The following is a 26,856-nucleotide window of genomic DNA, read 5'->3' as shown; positions in this document are numbered from 1 at the left end:
GGGCACTAACAAATGCTAAATCTAATAGCTTATGTTTTGTCATTTTTTGTATTAAAAATATTTATAACGATAATATACAACTGAATGGGTGGCACAACAGTAAAACATTACAGTTAAGCATATTCTTTATAGATGAACTGATTTTTAGATATATTCTTTATTAAATAGCTTCTGAAAATCCTAGTTAGTATGAGTTAGTAATAAAATGCTTTCCTTCCGAAGAGAAGAACCCACAAATTAATTAAATCACTGGAGTCTTTCAAGTTTTATTTTCCTGTTAAAAGGGTTGCCATCTATATAAAATTTACATAAGACAAGAGCAAATTATCCCCAAAAAATGTTTAATTACCTTAACTTTCAGCTTTAAATTCCGAGAAATATATATTTTCAATAACATCATTATATAAGTGAAGTTATTACACTTATGTTATTGTTAAAAAATAAGTATGTGAAATGTTCTTTTAATGATAATGCATTCATTCATTTTGTTTGTTATTTTTTTCTGTCAAAGGTTTTCTTCTGTTTAATACTAGGTTGTATTAAAATGTCTACTAACAGGAATTAAGATTACTTAACATAACTACAACAAGATATTCTTAACCCGTAGAGCACAAACTTCATTGAGTGGATTACAATATATATCACAAAATAGGAGTATTATCACTAGGCAGTTGCTATATTATGGCCTTCTGCTATTGCAGTACTCTTTTAATGAAATGAAGATGGTTTGAGTCAACTGTTACTGCTCTGTGTTCTTTCGATGTTTGTATTTTTACAGTATGGTATGATATGAATTGTTAGTTCAGAAAAACAAAATAAAAAACTATGTATAAATAAGTACTCAAAGGAATAGTCCTGAAACCATTCAAACTCCTGACTGTAGCTGCCATCAAGAAAATACAATGCTTTGATGTTTTTACATTCTCCACACAGTCAATATAATGAACAAAAATTCACATAATATGATGTATTCTCACTTTTTTTTCCCCCTTTATGGACGATGAATAATGAAATCCCAAGTATCTTTCCATCGCAAATCTAACACATCTTGGGCAGAGAGTGTAGTGGTACCATAGCTGAGTACACTGAATTGTTGAAATACATAAGTAACTGCTAGCAGCCATATAATAATGCCTATGTAGAAGAGTTTTTTGAGTAGCGGTGATTTCAAGATAGAGCTGAAAAGAAGAAGAAAAAAAAAAACAGTATGTTAATACCACAAATAAGTTAAAAGATTTTCCTAAATTCAGTCATTGCATAATAAAATTAAATATTTGCTGCAATGACAATAAATTACTAATATGGATTTTAACTAAAGAAAAGTTTATGTGAACAAACTTCATATAACTCAAAAGCTATTTCATAATTTAATATTTATGAAGATAACCATGTTCAAAACAAGCTCTAGATCAATATCAATACACAAGAGCATTTTCCTAGAATGCAATCTTTTTATATTAAAACATCATAAACAAGCAAACAAATATTCATTAATATATTAAAACATCATAAACAAATATTCATTAATAATGCTAAGGCCACTCTTGGTACCTTCTGTAACCAGTTTTTACTATTTCACAAATATCAGTTTTTTTAAGTCTATTTTTAAAAAGTACAAATTAAAGAATTCCTTAAGTAGAATCTAAATCTAAATTATAACCTATGACTTAATATCAAATTTTCAACAATTTGAATAATTTGGATGAAATTTGGTGTGAGGGATGTTACTAAAGCTGCAGTTCAATCAGTAATTAGACCTTATCAGTTTTATATCCATAAAGAAAATAGCAATTTTGTAACAAAAAAATAAATAAAATAATAAGTAAAATATAAAAAAGGCCTCTCCTTCATTTTTAATAACTGAAAATTTTGATTAAATATATGAATGTAGAAGACTACATATCCTATGCACTCAACATCTCCAGGTATATAGGAGCAGATTACTGCATTCAATAATGAGCTATTGTTATATGCCTGGGAATGTTGAGAAAGGGAAAACAAGATGGATAAACAACAGGATCAGAATATAACAGTTCAAATAGGATTTTAAGTAAGGTGACACTGACTAGAAAGAGGAAAGTGCACATGAAAGTAGGGCCAGTGAGTTTCATGAGTTTATATTTCAACCCAATATACAAGAAGTCACAGCATTATTACATGTGAGCAAGTGATACGGGAGAAAGAAACAATCTGTTGATGTGTTCTTGACCAGCTAGAGGTCACAATCCTTGGGGGGGGGGAGTATGAGAATGGCTGTTCAAAAGAATGGAGATAAATAGAATGAATGAACACGATAAGATTTGGTTCAATAAGTGTGAAGTGTAAGCATATATGGATGTTGACCAGCAGCTGCCCATGTTTTGCTGAGTTCATAGGTTTGGAGAAATGTAGAGGAATGCTGGTGGCCAGTTTGATAGAGTAGTACTCACGAAAATACCTATATAAAAGACATAAGAGAGGAATATCAAAATGAGCAAAGGTGTGAGCAAAGGTGAAACAAAAGTATGGATGACAAAAGCATGAGTTGGAAGAAAGATATTTAGTGAAAAATGAGAAGAATAGCAAGGTGGCTTTAATGGGAGAAATATCACATTTACAATTCTTCATAGGACAAAGCATGAGATAGAATAACTAGAGAAGCATCTGGAAAATGGTAAGCAGAGAAGAACAAGAGAGGAGGAGTAGTGAGAGGGGAAAAGTAGAGAAAGTAATGAGGGGGAAAAGGGGTGGGAGCAAGGAGATAATATTATCGCAATATCATGCTTAGGAGTGTGCTTGATGAATACATGATGAAATCAAGCTTTCCTTGTGTGCAGATCAAAGATAATAGTGATGCTATTAGAATGTAAAGAGTTAAAGTAAAAGAGTTAATATTTTGATCAAAACAAAGAATTTAAAAAGGTGAAAAGTAAAGAATGCAAGAACGTAGTTACTGGAAGAAGAGAAAAAGAAGAGTGAGAGAAAATTTTGTAATTTCATTATTGCTAAGACATGATAGGAGTGATATAAGGAAGAACCTGATTACAAATGAGTCAATATATAGATTATGCAGTTGTTAGATATTTGGAGTGAATATGAGGAATAAAAGAAAGAACATATTGTGACTAATGGATTGCATGAGGTGCTAAAGGAATAAGGTGCTAGGTAGGATATGTGATTTCTATAGTTAATAGCTGGTCAGAAGGTACGTAATACCGATTTTTTGGATATTGAAGAAGCAATATTTGTATGGATTTATAAATGTTTGCCAAGATTTGAGTACTGCCAAAAGTAAGACTGGAATGGTTCTTTTTTTCAATAAATAGGAAACTTATTTGGATAAAGTTCTACATTGGTCTTTAGAGTGGGGGGAGAGGATTCTGGATTATTGAAAAAAAATCAAAATATTTTAAAAAATAAATAAAATTTTTTAAAAAAATTCTTTAGCTGGCAAGTGGTATTAATGTGCCATAGGTTTACAACATTTTGTGGGTTGGATTACTGTTTATTATTACCTTGAATACAGCAGTACTCAAGGTATGAGGTAATAATAAGCAGTAATTATTATTATTATGCGACACTTCCATGAAGTCCAAAGACTCATCGAGGGAGAGCGTGCCAACAGCATCGAATGATTGATCTGCTTCCAACTACTAACCGTGCTCAAACCTGCTTAACTTTTTGCAAGCCATTAGTAGCAGAGGCTCTACCAATCGACCAATCTTTATACAAAAAGCAAATTTTAAAAAAAAAGTAAAGCAAAGCATTATCTACATATAAATAAATAGAATTTATAATCAAATGTGTTTGTATAAATTAATTATTTTTAAAAAGTCAAAAACTTCATTCAATTTATCCGAGTCTGATAAGATCTGCCTGGATGTATATGACTCAGCCAGTGCAATAAAAAATTCAATCCCTTCTTGAGTGAAGTGCTAACACTTCACCAGAATGTCAGAAATCATAAGATGTGCATTCCATTGTTTATATATAGGTGGGTCATCAAGCCTTCAATAAAAAAGAATGTGTAAAAGGACAATGATTTATGCAGAGCCTAAAAAGAACAACTTCCTCTCTCTTCTGTTTTGGCATTTGAATCGACTGTCAATGCATAATTTCAGGCTAAATCTTGTGTAATTTATGTCAATGCTTCCTGCCAAGATGACTGCCATTAGGTTATTAGCTTTGATCTTATGAAGTCTATAGTCTCTATATGGAACTGATAAATAATACCTGGAAAATGTATGAGCTGATCTAGCAGCTGCAGTCTTATTTCCCTTAATTCCAATGTGGCTGAGAATCCAGCACAGCTGATAATCAAAATTAAGGACCTTCAAACAGTTGTAGAATCTCACAAAGCATTGCATGTGGATTATACACAGGCAGCAAAATGGCCTATAAATAACTCAACGAGTCTGTATAAATTATACACTTTTGGTATCGGTTTTCTTTTATATGCATAAGCACATGCTGAAGTGAGTAAAACTTTGTTGTATAATTGAACCATCAAGTGGGATGAGATTGGATATGATAAAGCCAAGAAATACAGCAGCACCAATAGAGGTCTCAGATCTTGAACCATTGGTAAAGATTAGTATAGGAAGGAAATCAAGATTACTGCTCTGTGCACATTAACTAACTACTTGTAGATGGATGATGGAGTGTGAGACTTCGTTGGTTAGCACATGAGAGGTTGCAAGTTGGTACAAACGTGCTATGGAGAAATGCTGTTTGTTTGATACAGGTAATATTGTCAAGGTAATACAGGTAATACATGCATACAGTTTATAGGTAATACATGCCAACAGTTTGTATAATTTCTTTAATATGTACACCAAAAGGATATATGGTAGTCTGATGTGTATGATATCATCACCATCATCTGTTTGTTGGGCATCCACAGATGCCGTATGGTCACTCCAATGCTTGGTAACGTGCCACACCAGTCCTCACCATGTAGTCCTGTTGTATGCTTTTCTGGAGTTTTCAACTCACTGAAGATCAGTCACCCAACCCAACCAACCCACCCAACCAACTCCATTCCATTCATCTCAGTGACAGTTTAGCCCTTCCTCTTTTTCCAGGAACTTTACCTTCTATTACAGTTCTGAGAAGTCCTCCTTCCATCCTTTCAATGCATCCAAAATATTTTAACTTTTTTCTGTCAATATCCTTAAGGAACCTTAAAGTTCTACTGATCTTTTCTAATGCCCATTCATTTGTATGCCTTTCAGTATATGATATCCTCAACAGCCTTCTGTAACAAGACATCTCAAAAGCAGCTATCCTTTTCCAATCAGACTTCTTTAGGTTCCAAGTCTCACATCCATAAGTTGCTGTGGGAAAAATAGCTGCATCCAAAATCAACTTTGTTCCCATGGTGATAGATCCATCCTTCCAGATTTTAGACGTCTCTGACTGTTGTTTTAAACATTCCTAATCTTCTTCTGAATAGCAATTCTTCACATTAATAATGGATCCCAGGTATTCAAACTTGCTGACTTCCTCAATTCTTTGTTCATTAAGGTACATTTGTTTCTCAAGAGCTTCCCTGTTTGTATTTCCTTTGAGAACCATAATCTTTGTCTTGCTAGGATTGAGTTGAAGTTCTCTATTATTACTGATTTCATTAACTTTATCAAGAATTTGTTCTAGTTCTTCCTCGTCATTACAGAGGAGTAGTACGGTATCATCAGCATATCTCAGATTACCAATCAATTTACCACCTATCCTAATTCCTGCCTTGAGCTCATCGAATGTTTCACACATGATGTCCTCAGCATATATAGAGTCTGTCAAAAAATGTATACACACTTTAACAGACATCTATGGACTTTTTTCTAAGTTGGATTGAATTATGGTAGAAATTAGTAGTATGATGTTCTCTCAAAAGATGTCAATACTCACATGAATACTAGCATCAACACGTGACCAGTAGGACAGTCAAACAAACTGGCCGAGGCACGATTGTTGTTCGAGGAATGCAAGACCATTTTGAGTTCCCTCCATGTTCTCCTGATTTAACACCCTTGGACTTCTACCTATGGGGGACTGTAAAGGATGGAGTGTATGTGACACTTTGGCCAACGTTGTCCAAGCAGTAGTTCGCCGTAATAATTAGTGTCTGGATGCTAAAGGTAACCACTTGAGCACCTCTTGTAATTGTAGAAGTCAAAGGTAACTTGTATTCATTCATTCATTCCTTGATGTCTATAAATTTAGTATTACAATTTTTATACAGGTTTTTCTTTTGCTGACGTGTGTATACATTTTTTGACAGACTGTGTATACTAAACAAGTGAGGAGAAAGTAAACATCCTTGTCCAACTCCCTTTCCAACCTGAAGCCAATCAGTTAATCCAATGCCTGTTCTTACTATGGCTTCTTGCTCCCTGTACAAGTTGGCTATCAACCTGATAGCGTGTTGAGGAAAACCCATTCTTTTCATTATTTCCCATAGTTTCACATGTTGAACATAGTCAAAAGCTTTAGAGTAGTCTAAGAAACACATTACCAGAGGGAGTCTAAATTCTTTATATTTTTCCATGACCTGTCTAAGGCAAAGAATCTTATCTATGGTGCCCTTATCTTTCCTAAAACTTGCTTGTTCCTCAGGCATCTCTGAATCAACTTTGACCTCAAATCCTATTAAGCAAGCAATTGTGTGATATTGAACCTTCCAAAGTAGAAAAGAGATACTAGTTCACATAGGATGCTCTGGAAGTGACTATTTTTAGGAGATAGTTAAGTGACAATTGTTTTCATCTGAGTAACAGAGCAGGTTCAGTCGCCTTAGCATAAAGACTGAATAGTGATGTGTGAAAGCACCAGTAGCTATCTGAATTCTATTTCCTGATAATGAGTAGGATCCAACCTTAGGCTATTCTACCTCGCAAAATGGTAGACCTGAGACTCCACAGTCCACTTTTGAATTAAATGAAGGATAAAGATGAAGCAATGAAGACGGATCCATGCCCCATTCTGTAGAGGATAGGGTGTGAAGGGGATTGAATTTGCTCTTGCACTTTTAAGCTGATGAATATATGCAAAAGGAATGAGAGTTTTCTGTCAAAAACAAAACGAGTCCTAAGAACTGGTTTCTGTTACTACTGGAATAACACTTTATCCCATTCTTAACTCAGGATCTGTGTGCACTTCTGCCAAAAGCAGAAGTGCACACAGATACTTTTCCGTGATGAAAACCTGAACCTATTACTAAGACCACATGGAGAGATACAATCAACTGCTTGCTGAAGTTGTCTTTCATTTACCCTCATGTTACAAGTGACAGTAAATTGTGAAGTCATCAACATGTAGAGCATTGCCTACATGTGTGAGAGGAAGCTGTTTGGTGACTGAATTAACTTTGACAGCAAAGAGTGTCACACTTAAGACAGAGCCATGGGGAACATCCTTTTCTTTATGATATGGCTGAGATAGTGTGTATATATATATATATATATATATATATATATATATATATATATATATATATATCACACTCAGGCTCAGATGACTGACCAGACAGAAAGTTTTAAATAAATACAGGAAGATGCTCTCTGAAACCTAAGTTATAGAACTCTTTTAGTATGCCATATCTCTCATAAGCTTTTTCCATATAAAGAACACCGAAACCAGATGTCCTTGTTTCAGGAATGCATCTGTAACACATTTTTAAATCAACACAGAAGGACTTCTATGAAAGTCCTATAGTGTATTGGAGAGAAGATCACTGATTTCTAAATATCAGAGAAGTTCAGCATTAATCATTTTCTCCAATATCTTACAAAGACAACTAGTCAGAGTAATAGGTCAGATTGTTTGCATTTTTTGATCCTTTCCTGGTTTTGGGGTGGCAACGACGATTTATTCCAAGAATCTGGAAACTCTTCTTCTGTAAAGTATCCTGTTGTATAGTAAGAGAAGGAGATCCATAGAAAATGATGAAAGATGTTTTATCATCTCATAATGGATGTTATCAGGACCTACTACACTGGCATGAGATAGTAGAAGAGCTCCTTTTAGTTCCTCCTTAATAAATGGTGGCTTAGTCCACTGGAAAATTTTGGCCACTGTTTCTCTTGTTGTTCTCTCAATATTAAAAATTCAGGAGTATCTGGAGTTATTGCTGTGATTCTAGTAAACTTTTATTCCAAAGTGCAATAGCTTTGGGATGATTCAGCAAGAGCACATCCATTATGGTTCCACAGCAGACAAACAGTGTATTCTATATCTACATTTCACTTTCCAGATTTCATTCCATACAGTTTGATTAATCAACTATGTAAATTGGATCCAGGATTGATTTTGACTCTGATGTTGCCTGAGCACACTGAAAACTATTAGATTCGATGTGTAAGGGTAACTATGAAATATACTCCATGCTCTGTCTTGATCTTTTTTGGCTTCTTGGAACTGAGTTCCACCAAGGCTTTGGATAGAGTGGAAATCAAAATGAAGTTCTTGGAAATGCATGACATACTTCACTGCTCCATTGATAGGTGTTTGACTGCTTCAGCATTAAATTTTGTAAGATGGGAAAATTATTTCAGTCAGCCTTGTCCATATTCCACATAGGCATCACATACTAGAACATGGTTGCTATGAGGATGTTGAAATAACAGGTAAATGACTGTTTCCAGATGTTCTCTCTTCAACATCTCAAATGAGCAGTGGAAAAATGGCAGGGGAGCAGGCTGTAAGATCTATTGCAGAATACAATCATATCCATTTGTGTTGGCACTATCCCAAAGAGTTGCATCCATTAAAGTCACCCATGAGAAGTATGGCTGAGGTAGTTACAATGTAAGATTATCAAGTTTGATGATGTTTAACTTGCAACTCTATGGTAAATAAATGGAACATACTGTAATAAGAAATCTCGCAGATAGGCAAATTGCTAGTGTTTTCAGAGCAGTATTAAGCGGGACATGTTGGAAAGGAGTATGACAGCCCCACTAGGATAGCAACTCCACCATGAGCAGGACCATCTCTAGTTCTATCTTTATGAACAACAGTGAAATCTCTTAAGGTTGGGTCCTCACTGGGTTTTAAATAAGTTTCCTATAGACAGAAACAGAAGAATTTGTGTTCATGCAACAGAACCTTGCTATCAATATTTTGGAGAAACCCACAACAGTTCAACTATAAACATTTTCCTATTGTTTTGGCTTTTTGGCTTTGTAAACTTGTCCAATTTCTGAGATGGTGAGGGCTTATCTTTGTCAGGCTTATAGGCTTACATTTATCTATTAATTTAGGGGAGTATGGACAACTAGTGTCAATCTCTTCCTCTGAAAAAATGTTTAATACATCATCTGATGGGTCAGGATCATTTGGTGAGTTTAGTTTACTTTTGATGGATGCAGAAGTATTCACTTTTTCTATGGGGGTGTGGGGGTAGTTTATCTTTAAGGGATATCTTTGTCATAATTTTCTTGACAAGCAGGTTCCCATCGAATGGGATCACTTTTTGGGGTTATTTCAGGAGTGAGACCTTATGCACTCCACAGAGAATCATTCGTGATCATAAAGGTCATGTATGGTAAAATTATCATGTTGGAATAGACATATGAGTTTGAGTTGCTGTTGATTTCTCATAACTGTCACCTTCTCAACATAGGAGAATTTCAGGACAGGTACAGTGGTGGCTATCTTTCTTTTTGCATTCTGATATGATATATTTTGTTTTGTTTTTATCTTTTGTGTTTCTTTTTCATTTTTCCAACTCTGACATGAATGAGAGTGGGCTGGATGATCCTTCATAGTTGACACATATTTACAAAGATAGATCCTAAGAAACCACTGGATACTACAGCTATCTAATGATCTGTTTAGTATGATATTATAAATGAAATTTTTTTTTTGAATGATAATATAAATTATATAATTATTTTATAATCACTTTTATGATTAACTTTTTCTTCAGTGAAACATAACACTATTGGCGATTTAACATCACGCAGCTCGTACTATTTTGAATAATTCAATTGTTTGCATTCTACCTTGTAAAAAATGTTGTTCAGGCCACTAATGATAGTCTGTTAGTTTCAAACTGAAATATTTGGCAGTATATTTAATAAATATTACTTTTTGTGTTTACATGTAGATAATTAATGAGAAACATTTATACTGGTGTCCATCTTTTGTTTCTTATTTCTGTTATCAAATGATGTATCTATGGTATCAGTACTTGGTTGGAACCTTGTGAGGGCCGCTGAATACTTTGAGAATGAAGAATTCATGCTCAAGAGATTTTCTGTTCAGTGGCAGAGCTCCCCACCCATCATGGAGCCATACACAGATACTCATCACTCACCGGAAGCAATGACTACACTTGAGAGTGGAATACCAGGGCTATCCCAGATGCTATACAGGCACCACAGTATGCCTTACCCATCGCCAGACCATGGGATAGGAGATTTATTGCAATACTATTGACCATTGCAGGCAAGCCCACAAGATGACCCATCTTGCCGAAGCAGAGGTCAAAGTAGTGCAAGACCACAAGGATCTCCCTTTCCATATGTCCAAAGATCCCGCTACAAGGCAATAGGGTGTTAGATTCCAGTGATAGTGGTTTGTAAAACAGAATAGCAAATAAAACTTAACAGAAGTAAAGAAAAGCAAAGAAAAAAATAAAAGAGCCAGTATCATCATGGGAGGATCCATTACAGATGCCCAATGAGAATTGACATAGGTTGGAGTCACATAAAAAAAAAATCAAGACTGATTTTTTCTAGCATTGAAATTAATAAGGTAAGTTAGCTTCTTATGGATTCAAAAGATGCTACATAAGATAGCTGCTTTTGAGATTTGATTTTAAAGGAGACTGTTGAAGATCTCATATACCAAAAGAAAGACAAATGGATGGAGTCCTAGAAAAGACCCATCCTTTAGTCCTCCTTAAAGTGAGACTTTAAAACTCCTTAGGAGCACTAACAGGAGGAGGTTGAAATTGAACATAAAAAGAATGGAACAGTAACAGAGGGTAAAGTTCCTGGAAATGGGACATGTGGTGTGTCTAGAGTAATTTAATTTCAGACAGTTGAAGCCTCAATAAAAGCTCCCAACAGGCCTATTATATAATTATTTTATATAATAGGCAATAAACAATTTATTGCTTACAGATTGTTATTCAATCTGTAAGCATCTGCAGATGTTTGATGATATTATGTATTGGTCAACATTCATGCAGTTCCTTTCATCCATGTGTTTCCGGCATTCTATGAAACAATATGCACAGTATAGATGGGACATCAGCACAGATGCTAAAAGAGTGTTCAGCTGAACTGTCTATTCCTTTGACCAGGCTATAAAATTTGAAATAAAATCTTCCCTGTTCTGAAAATGCCACAGGAGTGGAAAGAATGTATGGTAATCCCATTGCACAAGGGTGGTGCAACTGATATACCCAATTATCGATCAATTAGTATCTCTGGAATGGTGAAGATTTTGCAAAAGTTGGTTAGGGTTCACATTGACAAATGGGTTGACAGAGAATCTCCACTAAGGGAAATAATGTTGGAGGTTTAATGGATTTTTTACAACACTCAGAAAGGATTAAAAAGAATTTAATACTTCCTATATTTCGTCCTAGTCACTAGGACATCTATGGGGATTACAAAAATAACTAATGTAACATAACACAAATATCATACAATACTAAGCCCAACCACGTGGGTGACACTAAAGTCCTATCTAGGTGGAGCGCCCTCTAAGGGCGGTTGTAGGTGGCCTGGAATATAAAGTAGGATCTCTGGTGATGAGTGTTTCCCAAATTTTCGGAAGCTTAATGCAACCATATTTATTAAGATTTGGTTGATTTCTAAGAGCTGCTGCTGCTTCTAAGAATAGTCTCTCTTTCTTGAATTTGCTGTGATGGAGCATGGTGGTTTTCTTCCATGATACTCTGTGGGTGGTGTCCAAGACATGGTCAGCCAAGCCTGAATGACCATAGTTGTGTTTACAGATGTAAGACTTGTGTTCCTCTAGGTGGATGGATGCTGATCTGTCTGTCCAAAGTAAGCCAGCTTACAGGAACAGGGTACTTTGTAAACTCCAGGCAGAGAGAGAGAGGAGGGAGCTGATCTTTTGTAGAAAGAATAAGGGTAGCAAGTTTGCGGTGGGGTTTATATGCTGTGTGTAGGTTGTACTTTTTTAGAATCTTGGCTATTTTTTCGGATGTGCCACGGATGTAGGGGTATGGTGATGGCATTTTTAAATTCTTGTTGACGAGAAGGACCGGGAATGGGAGAGGAACTAATTATTTTTTTGATACTGTGATCGCTGTAGCCATTGGAGAGGAAAGTGTTGTGTATGTAGTTAAGCTCAGTAGTGAGGGCGGTTCCACTGGAACAAAGATTGTGGGCTCTCTTGGTAAGAGTTTTAATAATGCCATATTGTTGAGAGGGGTGGTTTCACACATTCACAAACTCTCACACCATATTGGTGTGAGAGTTTGTGAATGTATCTGCCTGTGTGTGTGGGTTTTCTGTATACAGTGAAGGCAATGTATCATTAGGCAGGCATGTGACTAAGGTGTCTAGGAAGGGTAAACAATTGTTCTTTTCCTTTTCCATAGTAAACTGGATTCTTGGATGTAGGCTATTGAGATGACTGAGGAAGGAGTCTAACGTGTCTGGGCCATGAGGCCAAATAGAGAACACATCATCTACATATCTTAGCCAGATAGAAGGTTTGAGTGGGGGCTGAGTCTATGGCTCGTTTTTCAAAATCTTCCACATAGAAATTGGCAAGGGGGGAGAGGGAGAAACCCATGGCAGTTCCCTCTATCTGCTTGTAGATTTAAAAAGATGTCGGGATACAAGAGTGATACCGAACTGCGTTAAACTAAAGACCAATTTCCATTCCAAAAAAGCACTCCGGATATATAACTGTGCCAGCCTGGCATTACTACGCGAGCAAATCGGTTCTACTCGTGCCACCCTCTCAGTGACGAACGCTGCCATTGGCTCCTTACATTCAGAGCTCTCCAACGTTCTTAACCCTGAACTTTGGCCGATTCTCTCTGGCATTTCGGAAACCTCCGCACAGAAAGAATTTCAAAAAATAAAAAATACACACGTCAAGAAATATAACAACCTGATTAAAGACAAACCACAACCACAAATTCAACCGCTCCAGACAGTAGTAAACCTCTCTTCCAAAAGGCTCAATGACGATGCCGTCAGTGCACTTAGCCTTGGCCGTAATTTTGCCGTCGCTCCGAAGGAAGTGCCGGTGCTTGATGTAATGGTTAACATCGAACGTGGGATCGGTCGCCTACCGTCGGAGACAGCCAACAACATCAGACTTGATGTAGCCAACATCCTTGCTCATTCTTCGCCTCCAAAAAGTAATTTATCGTATGCCCAATGCACAGCTCTCCTAAAATTACGGAAAGAAAAAAGTATCGTCATCACCAGAGCAGATAAGGGTAATGCCACAGTCGTTCTTAATACCAGTGAATACAATCGCAAAATGAATATTATCCTCCGCGATCGTGCTACTTACATCCCGCTAGAACACGACCCCACAAAAACATAAGTTAAAAAATTAAAAATCTTACTTAAAAAAGTATCTTCCTGGCCTCCTAACATCACGAAAAAACTTAAACCTTTCCACTCCCATCCCCCCCGAATTTATGGCTTACCAAAAATCCACAAACCCAATTCCCCACTCAGACCTATAGTAGATGCCACCAATGCACCTTGCTACAGACTGTCTAAACAGCTGGCCAACTCTCTGATCCCCCCCCCCTCACTGGAAGGTCCACTTCCTATATAAAAAAACTCGACCCACTTTAAAGCCCTCATAGAAAATTTAACCTTGAATAAAGCAGACATATTGGTAAGCTTTGATATCTCCTCTTTGTTTACTAATATTCCCTTAACTGACACCTTATCTCTCTTACAAAAAGTTTTCCCTTCTGACATCTTAGATCTCTTTTCCTTTGCCATTAACTCTGGGCATTTTTCTTGGAAGAACAAAATCTACAAGTAGATAGAGGGAACTGCCATGGGTCCCCCCCTCTACCCCCCTTGCCAATTTCTATATGGAAGATTTTGAAAAACAAGCCATAGACTCAGCCCCACTCAAACCTTCTATCTGGCTAAGATATGTAGATGATGTGTTCTCTATTTGGCCTCATGGCCCAGACACGTTAGACTCCTTCCTCAGTCATCTCAATAGCCTACATCCAAGAATCCAGTTTACTATGGAAAAGGAAAAGAACAATTGTTTACCCTTCCTAGACACCTTAGTCACATGCCTAATGATACATTGCCTTCACTGTATACAGAAAACCCACACACACACAGGCAGATACATTCACAAACTCTCACACCACCACCCCTCTCAACAATATGGCATTATTAAAACTCTTACCAAGAGAGCCCACAATCTTTGTTCCAGTGGAACCGCCCTCACTACTGAGCTTAACTACATACACAACACTTTCCTCTCCAATGGCTACAGCGATCACAGTATCAAAAAAATAATTAGTTCCTCTCCCATTCCCGGTCCTTCTCGTCAACAAGAATTTAAAAATGCCATCACCATACCCTATATCCGTGGCACATCCGAAAAAATAGCCAAGATTCTAAAAAAGTACAACCTACACACAGCATATAAACCCCACTGCAAACTTGCTACCCTTATCCGTTCTACAAAAGATCAGCTCCCTCCTCTCTCTCTGCCTGGAGTTTACAAAGTACCCTGTTCCTGTAAGCTGGCGTACTTTGGACAGACAGGCAGATCAGCATCCATCTGCCTAGAGGAACACAAATCTTACATCTGTAAACACAACTATGGTCATTCAGGCTTGGCTGACCATGTCTTGGACACCACCCACAGAGTATCATGGAAGAAAACCACCATGCTCCATCAAAGCAAATTCAAGAAAGAGACTATTCTTAGAAGCAGCAGCAGCTCTTAGAAATCAACCAAATCTTAATAAATACAGTTGCATTAAGCTTCCGAAAATTTGGGAAACACTCATCACCAGAAATCCTACTTTATATTCCAGGCCACCTACAGCCGCTCTTAGAGGGCGCTCCACCTAGAGAGGACTTTAGTGTCACCCACGTGGTTGGGCTTAGTATTGTATGGTATTTGTGTTATGTTACATTATTTATTTTTGTAATCCCCGTAGATGTCCTAGTGACTAGGACGAAATATAGGGAGTATTAAATTCTTTTTAATCCTTTCTGAGTATTGTAAAAAATCCATTAAACCTCCAACATTATGTCTTCACAGCACTTAAGCCTCTATACAACTAAGGGAAGGTCATATTTGAGCAACTTATTCACATTCTATAATAATGTTGCCAATGAGTTAGACAAGGGGAATGGATATAGCATGATACTTTTGCATTTTGCTAAGGCTATTGATAGAATATAGCATTGAAGACTATTGCATAAATTGGAGAATATGGGTTTGAATTAGAAAATATTAGCATAAATAAGAAGTGGCTAACTGACAGATATCGAAATGTAGTATATGGGGATGTGAGACTGCAAGATTTAAGGTAACCAGTGGTACCACAAGAATTAGTCCTTGGTCCACTGTTATTCAATCTGTAAATTAATGACATTGGAAAGGATCTGACAGGAGGCATACAGCTATTTGCTAGTGATGCAAAAATAAGCAAACTAATCAGGAAAGAGGGTGATATATAGTACTTGCAGAATGATTTTGGGTATGGGAATTGTGGGTATGGGAATAGGGCTGTCAGTTCAATGTTAGTAAATGTAAAGTCATGCACTTCAGTGAGATTAGATATCCAATATCACATCATATTGGTGGGATTATGCTAGAAGAAACTAATCAGGCTAAGGATCTTGGAGTTTAATTTTAGTAGATATGAAGTTGAAGTTCAAGGGACATATAGCAAAGATTGCAAATACAACTCAAAGGATAATTGCAATGCTGAAAGGAACCTTGACATGTAAAGATAAGGATGTCATTTTGCCTCTTTTACAAGACCTCACTGTGGACTATTGTGCACAGGTCTGGTCTCCTTGTTTCCACGGTGATTCTGAAGACAGATTGGGAATTTGTAGACTGCAAACAACAGCAAACAGGAAAATGAGGGGTGTTGTGATTGAGACATAAATGTTTAAAAGCATCATACAGGATTGTGGTTGGTGGAATTTTTCATTTTATGGAGGATGGGAAAGGACGAGAGGGTATCCTTGGAAGCTGAGAATGAATGTGTCAAGAAAGGGATGAGATCTAGATTTCTTTTCTCATAGAGTGGTGTGTGATTGGAATCGATTGCCATTGAATATTGTGTGTACAAGTAGTGTGAATGAATTCAAGAACAAGTAAGACAGTTTTGCATGTAGTATGTGGCTTCCCTTGATAAGTCCCCGACTCCCTTGAGGTTTCTATTAATAACAATATACTGCTACCAAGCGTGTCCCCAGGTTGCGGATAGGGGAATGGCCTCTGGATACAGAGGTTAGCTGCGAATAAATAGGGGAAACCTCTGAATAAGCAGTCGTGGACAATGGGACGGCATCTACCAACAGGAAGTGGTGAGATAGACAGTGGCATGGTTATCTCTATAAAAAGCCACATATTTCCACTGACGGGGATGCGACATGGCGAGATGTAACCACCATTAAATAAGTTGCAGCCTGCTGGAAGTTGGGGCAGCAACAACTTTCATCCTGATCAGCGGAAGATCACCATAAGTGACAACAGTGTAAAGGATACTGTGGTAGGCGGATAATCATGAAGAATGAGAAACGGCTAGCACACTGAGCCTCTTTAGAAAGCTATTGCTAGACAAGGAAGGCAAGGGGGATACCGCCTTGTTCTATTTTTCCCTAGTAAGATAGCAGTATGGATGAACATTCTAAAAGATAGTAAAGCGCACAATGGCTCAATACTTGTGCACAGTAGGGGAAGAAGCAAAGCTTCCCAGGTCGTAAACCAGCGAAATCCTTGTACATTCATTGGGACATGGAATGTAAGAACTCTCCTACAAATTGGAAAATTTGAAGAGAGAAATGGATAGATTAAAAATAGCCATATTGGGAATTAGTGAAATGAGATGGAATGGAACTGGAGACTTTTGGAGTGGTGATTACAGAATCATTTATTCAGGTGATGAGACAGCAAAAAATGGAGTCGTGGTGGTTCTCAATAAGGAATGGGGAAGAAGAGTAATCAACTCAGTAAAATGTAGTAGCAGACTGATAATGGTAAAACTAGAAGCAAAACCAACAAATATTATAATAATACACGCTTACATGCCTACTAGTGACCACAGTGATGAAGTTGAGAGAGTATATGTAGATATTGAGAATCTAATCAAAACTGACCAAGAAGGAAGATAATCTTATTGTCATGGGTGATTGGAATGCAGTCATTGGTGAAAGCAAAGATGGTAGAGAGGTGGGAAAGTATGGGCTTGGATGCCGAAATGAAAGAGGGGATAGACTTTTGAAGTTCTGCCATCAATTCAATCTGATCATTACTAATACCTGGTATGAGGTACCAAAAAAAGGAAGGTATACTTGGAAAATGCCAAGGGATATAGGAAGATACCAAATAGATTATATTATGACAAGAAATAGATTTAAAAATCAAGTAAAATCATGCAAAAGTTACCCAGGAGCTGATGTTGACAGTGACCACAATTTGGTTTTATTGAAATGTAATCTGAATTTAAAAAGCTGTCACAACCAAGGAAAAGGCCCAAATGGAACATAAGTAACCTGAAAACAGAGGAAAACCATAGAAACTATAAACAGCAAACTGATGAAAGCATTAAAACAGGAGAAAGGGAAAAGAAAACAGAGGAAAAATGGACTCATTTAAAGGATACAATCATCAAGGCTGCCAATGACTGCATAGGATTAAGGAAGAAGCAGATAAAAAACCATGGATCACCCAGGACATTCTAGATCTAATAGATGAAAGAAGAAAATACAAAACCTCCCTAAAGGAAGAAAGCAAAGACAAATATAAACATATAAAAAATATGATAAATAGAAAGTGTAAAGAAGGAAAAGAACAATGGTATAGTATACAGAGAAATGTAAAGAAATAGAAGATCTAACAAAGTCTGGAAGAATCGATAAAGCTTATAACATTATAAAAGGAATAAGCCAGCAAAACAAGACAAGAAGTACAATTATCAAAAATAAACAGGGGAACATACTTATAGATAAGGAAGAAATTTCGGAAAGATGGAAGGAGTACTTAGAAGATCTATATAGTGAAAAAGATCTAGATGCTAAGGCTAGAGAAGATGAAACAAGACTTGATGTGGAAGAAATTGGTCCAACTATATTAAAAGATGAATTTGAATGGGCACTGAATGAATTGTCAACCAACAAGGCACCAGTCACTGATAACATCCCTTCAGAATTAATAAAATACTCAGGAAACATAACTAAGTCATACCCTTTCAAGATCATAAAGGATATTTATGAAACGGGGATCGTCCCCAAAGATTTTACACAATGCTCTATCATACCCATTCCTAAAGTAAATAATGCAAACAAGTGTGAAAATCATCGTACAATAAGCTTAATATCACATGCTTCAAAAAAACTCAAAACCATACAAAAAAGACTAACAAAGAAGGTTGAAGAATATGTTGGCAATGACCAGTTTAGATTCAGGAGACAGCAGGGGACAAGAGAAGCAATCCTAGTTCTAAGAACAGTTATTGAAAGAAGATTGGAGAAGAATCAAAATACTCTGGTAGTCTTTCTTGACTTGGAGAAAGCCTTTGATAGTATTGACTGGAATCAAATGTTTCACCTCCTAAAAACAATAAAGGTAGATTGGAGAGAGAGAAGGCTCATATTTAATCTTTACAAGCATCAAGAAGCCCTAATAGAAGCAGCCAGCAATACAACAAAAACCGCAATAGCAAAAATACATAGAGGTGTAAGACAGGGGTGCTCTCTTTCGCCCATATTGTTTAATCTGTACATTGAAGATGCAATAAATAAACTGAAAGAACTAATAGAAACAGGAATTAAGATAAATGGAATTGATATTAACTGGCTACAGTTCGTGGATGATATAGCAGTTATAGCCAATAACGAAAACAAACTGAAAGCCACCCTAACAAAGATGGAAGAAATCTTCACACAGCCTAAAAATTAATTATAAGAAAACAAAATTATTAATTACAAGTAAAGCAAATCCAATGAAAATACACCTGGAAATAAATAATAATCTAATACAACAGGTATCCTCTTTTAAATATCTTGGAAGTCTTATCACAGAAGATGGAAGAAACCAATCAGATATTAAAGCACGAATAATCCTAGCCAAAAAAGCATTCTATAACAGAAGAAACATTTTTACCAATAAAGGACTTAGCACCAAGCTCAAAAAAAGGCTAGTGAAAACATACACATGGAGCATTGCATTATATGGCCTGGACTCTAACAAATCAAGACATGAAAAAGTTGGAGGAATTTGAACTTGGGTGCTGGAGAAAGATGATGAAAATTAGTTGGACAGAAAGGAAAAGTAATGAAGAAGTTCTAAATATAGTTCATGAAGAGCGGTCATTAATGAAACACATCAATAAGAGAAGAAAAAGCCTAATTGGACACCATTTGAGCATGGGGGACTGATTACAGAAATAATGGAGGGGACTGCAGAAGGAAAGAGGCCACATGGCAGACCAAGAATTTCATATATAAATAACATTAAGATGCTAACTGGTGCTAAGAGTTATGAAGAGATAAAAAGAAGGTCACAAGACAGGATGTTGTGATGTGCTGCTATATTTACCAATCTCCGGATTGATGCACCAAAGAAGAAGAAGACTTAGAAGAATCACCAGTGAGGAAAAAACCTAGAGTGTATGGAGAGTGGTCAGTGTTACTGGATATTCAGGAGTCATGCAAACAATTTGTTATCATTACTGATGATGACAAATCTCTTGGTATCTCTGCCTGCTTGATATGTGCAGTTGGAAAAAGAAAGCCAGTTGGAGTTGTGAATGTTAAATCTCCAACAAGAAAGATGACCAGACTACTAGGAAAGAGGTGAAGTAAATCAACATCTCAAGAAAAGAAATCATCAAGTTCAGAATGGTTAATGGCATTAGGAAAGCAATAAGGACAAAAAAAAAAAAAAAATGAGTCAGATAGAATGGGGTTGCGAGATTTTTAGTCATAGAAGATCAAAAAGAAGAGATTCTAAGCAGGAAAAACTCTCTGATATGGTATATATATATATATCAGAATAAACATAGGCATAAAAATGTTCCCTTTAAGATGAAATGAGTCAAAGAGGGTATAACTGAAAAAACTGAGGTGAGAAAGAAGTAGAAATGAACATCATTAAGGCTGGAACTATGATCACATATATTTGTGAACTGAATATGGAAAGCTTTGGGAGATTTGACTTTATTTGCATGTAATCTGTTTCTCTTTGCTTAGTTTTTCATGTTATTGTTTAACATTTAGTGATTATTAGGAGGGATACAGAATACACTGCAATGGATTCTTACTAAGCTGTACACATGGAAAAATTCACTCGACACCTATATAAATTATCGCTTCAGATGTTTCCTTCATATACTACTACTACTACTACCACTACTCAGACTTCCTCCGAGCACAACTGGTAGAATAGTGGCAACAAGACAATTTGCTAGGACCTGGAGGCCTTCTAAATCTAATCTATTACCATTAAAGTTCAGTCCAGTATATTATCTGTGGCCAATCTGTGGAATAACCATTTTAAAACTGTACCCTCAAAATGAAGAGATGGATCTTTCCATGATGTGTGATGTGATTCTGAAAATATTACTCATAATGTGTGCTCATCATAAATGGTGGAAAATGTAACAGGGACTTTACTCTGGAATCCAAATATGGTTTCTGCCAGTTCAAGCTTCCAATAAACAAAGGGGTAGCATTACACCAGGCAACGTAACCTCATAGAAGTTGTGTGGCTCCACACAGTGGTTACCAGAACATTGATTCCAGCAGCATTGTAGACTTCTGAGATTTAGCACTTAACACTGTGATCACGTAGTCTATTTGGTTATCTCCAAAGAGAATGCATTCAAGATAAGAGAATGAGAATTTAGAGAACTTAAGCAGCATGTGATATTACTGTAAAGAAACTCCTTACAGTAATAACAAGAACACTGGATCTGGTAATAGTATCTGAGAATCTGTTTATAAATAAGGTGACAATTTTGACATGGGTGGTGAAATTGAATATGAGAGCTTTGACTAAGAAGGGGCATATTAGGAACTCCAAGATAGGTGATTTTAATACATTCAGAAAGTAGCTAGAAACAGCACCCTGGCATATGAGAAACTCATGGAAAAAGGAATTTATAGAGCATGATGAAGCAGTCCAAAAGTATCTAAAGAAAAGCTAAAAGTATCTATAAAAGCTATATAAATAGGAATAAATCACCTAGGAGTTAAATGGAGGAATAATGCTTAAAGCAAGTACTGCATTAAAAAAAAAAGAGCTATTGTGAACAAGTGAAGGGGAGAACTGGCCATGGAAGAATCATTTTAGTGAATGATGGCAAGAGATGTCAGGTACATGAGAAATAGCCAAGATGTTAAGCATTTCTATTTAGTATATATATATATTCTGGGCAGACGCACCAGCTCTATAGCAGTCAACAGAGAACAATGAAAGAATAGGGACAGATAAGTTAGAGATATTAAAACTATTGCAAGAGCTTGATTTGAATACAAAAGTTGGACAGGAATGAATATTGTCACAGGTGTTGAAGGAATGTACAAAGACAGCAATGCCCCTGACTGTTCAAATTGAGTGTCAGCACGTGCGATTCCTAATGAGTAGAAAGTAAGCAAGATAATTCCACTATACAAGACTGCTGCAGCAAATTACAAACTGATCAGTATCTTTGGTGTGGTCATCAAAGTAATGAAAAGGTTGGTTAGGAATCATGTTGAGAGGCAGGCAGACAACACTAGGAAAAATTAAAACAAAATCTTAACAAAACCACACTGTCCTATATAAAGGACGGTGTGGTTTTGTTAAGAGTAGAATTTGCTTTAGCAATCTGCTTATGTTCTTTAACACAGCAAGTTGGATAAAGGGAATGGATTCACAGTTATTTATCACTATATAAAACTTGTAGGGACCACAAAAATAGTTTGTTATAGTGAATTTCTTTTAACATAGCATTATGGAATTTTGGAAATTTGATCAGAACTTTTTGGTAGTTTGGTACAGTGAATGATTATATTATAATGGTGTTTGCAGTACCTCTAGATTTTGCTAATGCATTTGACAGATTCCACACGAGGTTATCATACAAACTTAAGGGGATGGGTATACAAAACCTTGATGTATGAAGGTGCTGAGTTCAAGGGGAGGGTGACCAGTGGCATACCACAGGGTTCTGTACTGAAAGTGTTGTTGTTTTTGTGTATATTAATGGTATTGGAGATAATCTAGAGCAGCCTTTCTCAATCTTTTTACCCTAGAGGAACTCCTGAAATGATTTTTGGGTCTCAGGGAAACCCTGCATAAAAATCATTATATCTTTATGTTAATTCATTTATGTATTGTACTATATTACAGGAAAACCTCGCTTAACACAATTCGTTTTTGGACAAAAAAAAATTACAGCATAAGTTATATTAGAGGATAAAATCATCAGAGTTAATAAAAATCAATTGCTTAAATTTTTATTTAATGTCTAAACATTAAATAAAATTGAGCTACTTTTTTACAAAAAAAAATTAAGTAAAGACATCTTGCTCAACTTTTTCATCTTGTCATGCAATTTCCGATAGCTAGTGATCGCTTTTATCAAGATTTCGAAGCTTCATTCCATATCAGGATCAGCATCAAACAAAGTTTCCTTAGCATATTCAATGTGATTGAAAACTAGCTCAAATTCTTTTGCAGTTAGTTTCTTAGTTGTAACATTCTCTTCTTGTTCACACCCCTTATTTGCTTCATAAGCATGCTGTTCTTCTAGTTGAAGGAGATCATTCTCACTTAACTGTTCTGAATGGGAATCGAGCAAGTTTTTCAAATCTTATTTATCCAGTTCATTAAATCCAAGTTCCTTTCCAATATCTAAAGTAGCCTTATGCATTGTCTCCTAATAAAAGTGTAAGACAATCTTTAGATACTTTGTATCATGGTAGAGATACTTCAGTTTTAGCTAGGAAAATTTTTGTTTGGCATACACTTCCAAAAGAGACCAATTTTGTCGACGTTAAATATTTGCCGATCGTCAAAAATCACCATCCTGAATTATCCTTTGCAATTCTTCAGGAAACTTGGTGGCAGAATATTTATCAGCACTAGCAGATTCCCCAGTTATTCTTAGGTTATGCAGTCCAGTTTGATTTTTAAAATGGTCAAACAATCCTATACTCACAGTAGAGTTTCACATTCCTCTTGAAATTTGGTATCTTTCAATGAGGTAAAAATATTGAGAGCTTTTGCCTGAATATTCCCTGTAATAAGAGGTATTATCCTTTTTTGGTTATAATCCTTAATCCAGAGTGAGAGAAGACGTTCCATCTCGTTCATTAAATGGCTTCTATTTCGGGTGATCTGCATGCTTAAAGAAGCAGTAGCAACTTTTTCTTTGTATTCTTTGCTCTTATTTAATATAGTCCAAACTGTAGAATTGCTGTATCCCGTGTCTTGCACAATCACTGTATTACTTAGCACCACTTTCGTATCTCTTAATGACTTCCAGCTTTTCTGCTCGCTGCAGATTGGCAACAAAAAATTTCGCGTAACATAAAAAATTGCATTAACTGATTAATCACTCGCTTAAAGTGGGAAATAGTATCATTTCATTCAACCGTACTACTGATTATCGCGCATATTGAATTTGAGTTAAGTGAGGTTTTCCTGTATTATTATAATTGCCAGCTTAGTTCGCTGAGTGGTTAGCATATCTGCTCTCCAGCAGAAAGGTTGCAGGATCGAATCCCACCATGAACATGGATGTTTGCAATTATCTGTGAAAATACTAGTGGTGGGCAGTAGATGGCATTGGTGTAGATGATGATGGTAGTTGCAGTTCACTGTAGTTGGTGGATTGAGTGGTGGAGATGGAGAGTTGGAGAGCAGGTGCCCTCCCTTGATGAGTCTTTGGACTCCTTAGAGGTGTCACGCAATAATAACAATAATTATATATGATGTTTACTCTTTTTCTCAATCATGAACCGTTAGCGACATCTTGCAGAACGCTAGGGTTCCATGGAATGCTGGTTGAGAAACTCTGGTTTAGAGGGGGATATTCAGTTATTTGCTAATGATGTTGAGTGAAGTGTAGTGAAGGGGCATATCTAACAAATCTTGCAGGCTGACTTGAACAGTTCACAAGCAAATGTTAATGAGTGTCGGTTTAATGTTTAATGTTACTAACTAGGTTGTGCATTTTGGACTGAGGACAATGCATAGAGAGTATTATATTTATGGGAATGTTTTCAAAGTAGTTCATGAAACTAGTGACTTAGAGGTTATAGTGGACAATAAATTAAAGTTTAGGGACTAAAGGGGTTAAAGGCATCATATCTGGTAACTGACTGCTGATTTTAAGAAAAAGGAAGTTACTTTTTCATTGTGCATGGATTTGATAAGACCAAATCTGGACTACTATGAACAGATTATTATTATTATGTGATCCCTCCAGGGAGTCCAATGATCATTGAGGAAGGGCACCTACTCTACAGCTCTCTGTCTCCACCACTCAATCCATCAACTATATTACAATTTAAATGTACTGCATTTAAATGTTGCACATGATTGTTAATAAAGGTACCAGTGTGCCATACCATCATTGTGTACAATTCCAAAAATAAGCACTGCATGTAATTGAGATTTTGAAGCTGCGGCAGGTGGGAATAGAACTAGTGGTCATTCCTAGAATATTATTAAAAGTGAAGTTAGAAAGCATGTGGGTGTGAAGGTTTTGTAAGCACGACGTCTGTGAATGTGTTTGGGGAAAGGGAGATGATAGGTATATTTAGGTATGAGTGATTAAAAGGTGACCTCTTTTGAAGAGTCTTTGGGATCCATGGAAGAGCCACCATAATAATATTAATCATAAAATTGATATACCAGGTGATTATAAAATAACTTCAAGTGTTCAGAGCCTTCTAGCGAGTAATGCATTGGACAAAACACCAATATTCGGTAGACGTACACAGTGGAACATGAGGATTCGATTTAACGAAAAAAAAAAAGTACCAAAAGTCGCCAACAGGGGAAATTTTGGCGCTACCAAATTAATTTTAGTAGGTGTGACTAATGAATGACTAAATGGCAAATGAGAGACAGCACACATCAATTTCATGACGTTTATTGTTAATTACAAATGATGTTCAATATGACCACCATTCTGATGTTCCAGGAACTGCATACAGTGCACGACATTTTCCACAGTGGCTCGCAACATATCGGAATTGATTTGTCTCACGTGCAATGTTATTCGATCTTTCAAAGTTGGAATATCGGGTACATGTCCTTGATACACAATGCTTTTAAGAAATTCCCACAGCCAAAAGTCACAAGGATTGAGATCAGGCGATCTCGGTGGCCATGCCGTGAGAAATGCATGACTAATGATTCTTCTGTCAGAGAAATGTTGTTACAAAACACGCTATACCTGAAGTCCGATGTGGGGTGATGCACCATCCTGCATGAAGATGGTCGAATTGAGACATCCTCTTTGCTACAGTTGTGGAACCACAAAGTTCTGTAGCATATTGGCATACCTGTTAGCATTGACGGAACAGGACACTGGTCCATTTTGGCAATTTTCCTCGTAAAAGTATGGACCGATGATAAAAGATGCCGTAAATCCGCACCACACTGTGACTTTGGGCGAGTGGATAGGCATCTGCAGACACACGTGCGAATTAGTTGCAGCCCAAATGTGACAGTTGTGCGTGTTAATATCGCCGTTCAAATAAAAGTGCACTTCATCACTATAAAATCTGCCATGGCCATGCATCATCCACTTCCATGCATGCTAAGATTCTCAAAGATAAGTCGATTTGTGTGGTCGCATCACCAGGGTGCAATTCTTGAACATGACTGATTTTATAGGGGTAAAACTTAAACATCTGATGTAGGATTTTCCACACCGTTGTGTATGCGATATCCGTTTGCCGGGATATTGCTCATGCACTACTGGTACCCTGCACATTTGTCATCTCCTGTTCCACAATAGCAGTTGCAACTTGTTCAATTTGTTGGTGATTAATTGGTTTGCGTCCCCTGCCTACCTGCACTGCTAGAGTTCCAGTAGTTTCAAATCGCCGAATCAGTTTTCGTAAGTTTGTTACGCTAATTGGTCCTTTTCGTAAATTTTTCATACGCGAAAATCACAAAGACAAACACTGCCATTATTGTTCCGCTGATAATAGAGTTTGACTAACAAAGCACGCTCACATAAGGTAAGAGGCATCAAAAAGCAGTTTGTCTACGAATGATAAGAAATCTCACAGGCTTTCCTTTTATTGCATGATCGTTCACAAGAAACGCGATAATGCAAATTAATGCATTTTACTCAGTAAACAGCGCCAAAATTTCTCCTGTTGGCGACTTTTGGTGCTATTTTTTTTTTGTTAAATCGAATCCCCATTTTCCACAGTGTATGTCTACCGAATATTGGTGTGTTTTGTCCAATACATTACTCGCTAGAGGGCTCTGAACACTTGACTTTATTTTATAATCACCCAGTATATTTAGGTAGTAGATTATTTTTTCATAGCTTGGTGGTGCAAGACCAATTAGACTACTGGAGGCCAAGAGAAGTACTTTATAAATTGGCCAAGATGCCAATTTATAAAGTACTATGTTTGGTCTCTAGAGCAGAATTTCCATATTATCTAACCCACAGTATCTACAATA

The 26,856-nt window shown here is 36.6% G+C and overlaps 1 protein-coding gene across 1 annotated transcript in view; it reads right to left on the bottom strand.

The window, feature by feature from the left end:
• Positions 1 to 291: 291 nt before the first annotated feature.
• rt (Protein O-mannosyltransferase rt) overlaps positions 292 to 26,856 on the bottom strand; it is a 375,338-nt gene continuing 348,773 nt past the window's right edge. Inside the window, exon 20 of the mRNA XM_090396396.1 lies at positions 292 to 1,178. Coding sequence (XP_090252522.1) covers positions 992 to 1,178 — 187 coding nt within the window. The 3' untranslated portion in view covers positions 292 to 991. The remainder of the gene's footprint in view (positions 1,179 to 26,856) is intronic.

The sequence above is a fragment of the Typopeltis vanoorti genome, chromosome 8 (assembly GCF_054136105.1).
Source record: "Typopeltis vanoorti isolate ZY-2024b chromosome 8, IOZ_Tvanoo_1.0, whole genome shotgun sequence".
In the NCBI taxonomy this organism is placed as follows: Eukaryota; Metazoa; Arthropoda; class Arachnida; order Uropygi; family Thelyphonidae; genus Typopeltis; species Typopeltis vanoorti.
This window is presented reverse-complemented; position numbering and strand designations above follow the sequence as displayed.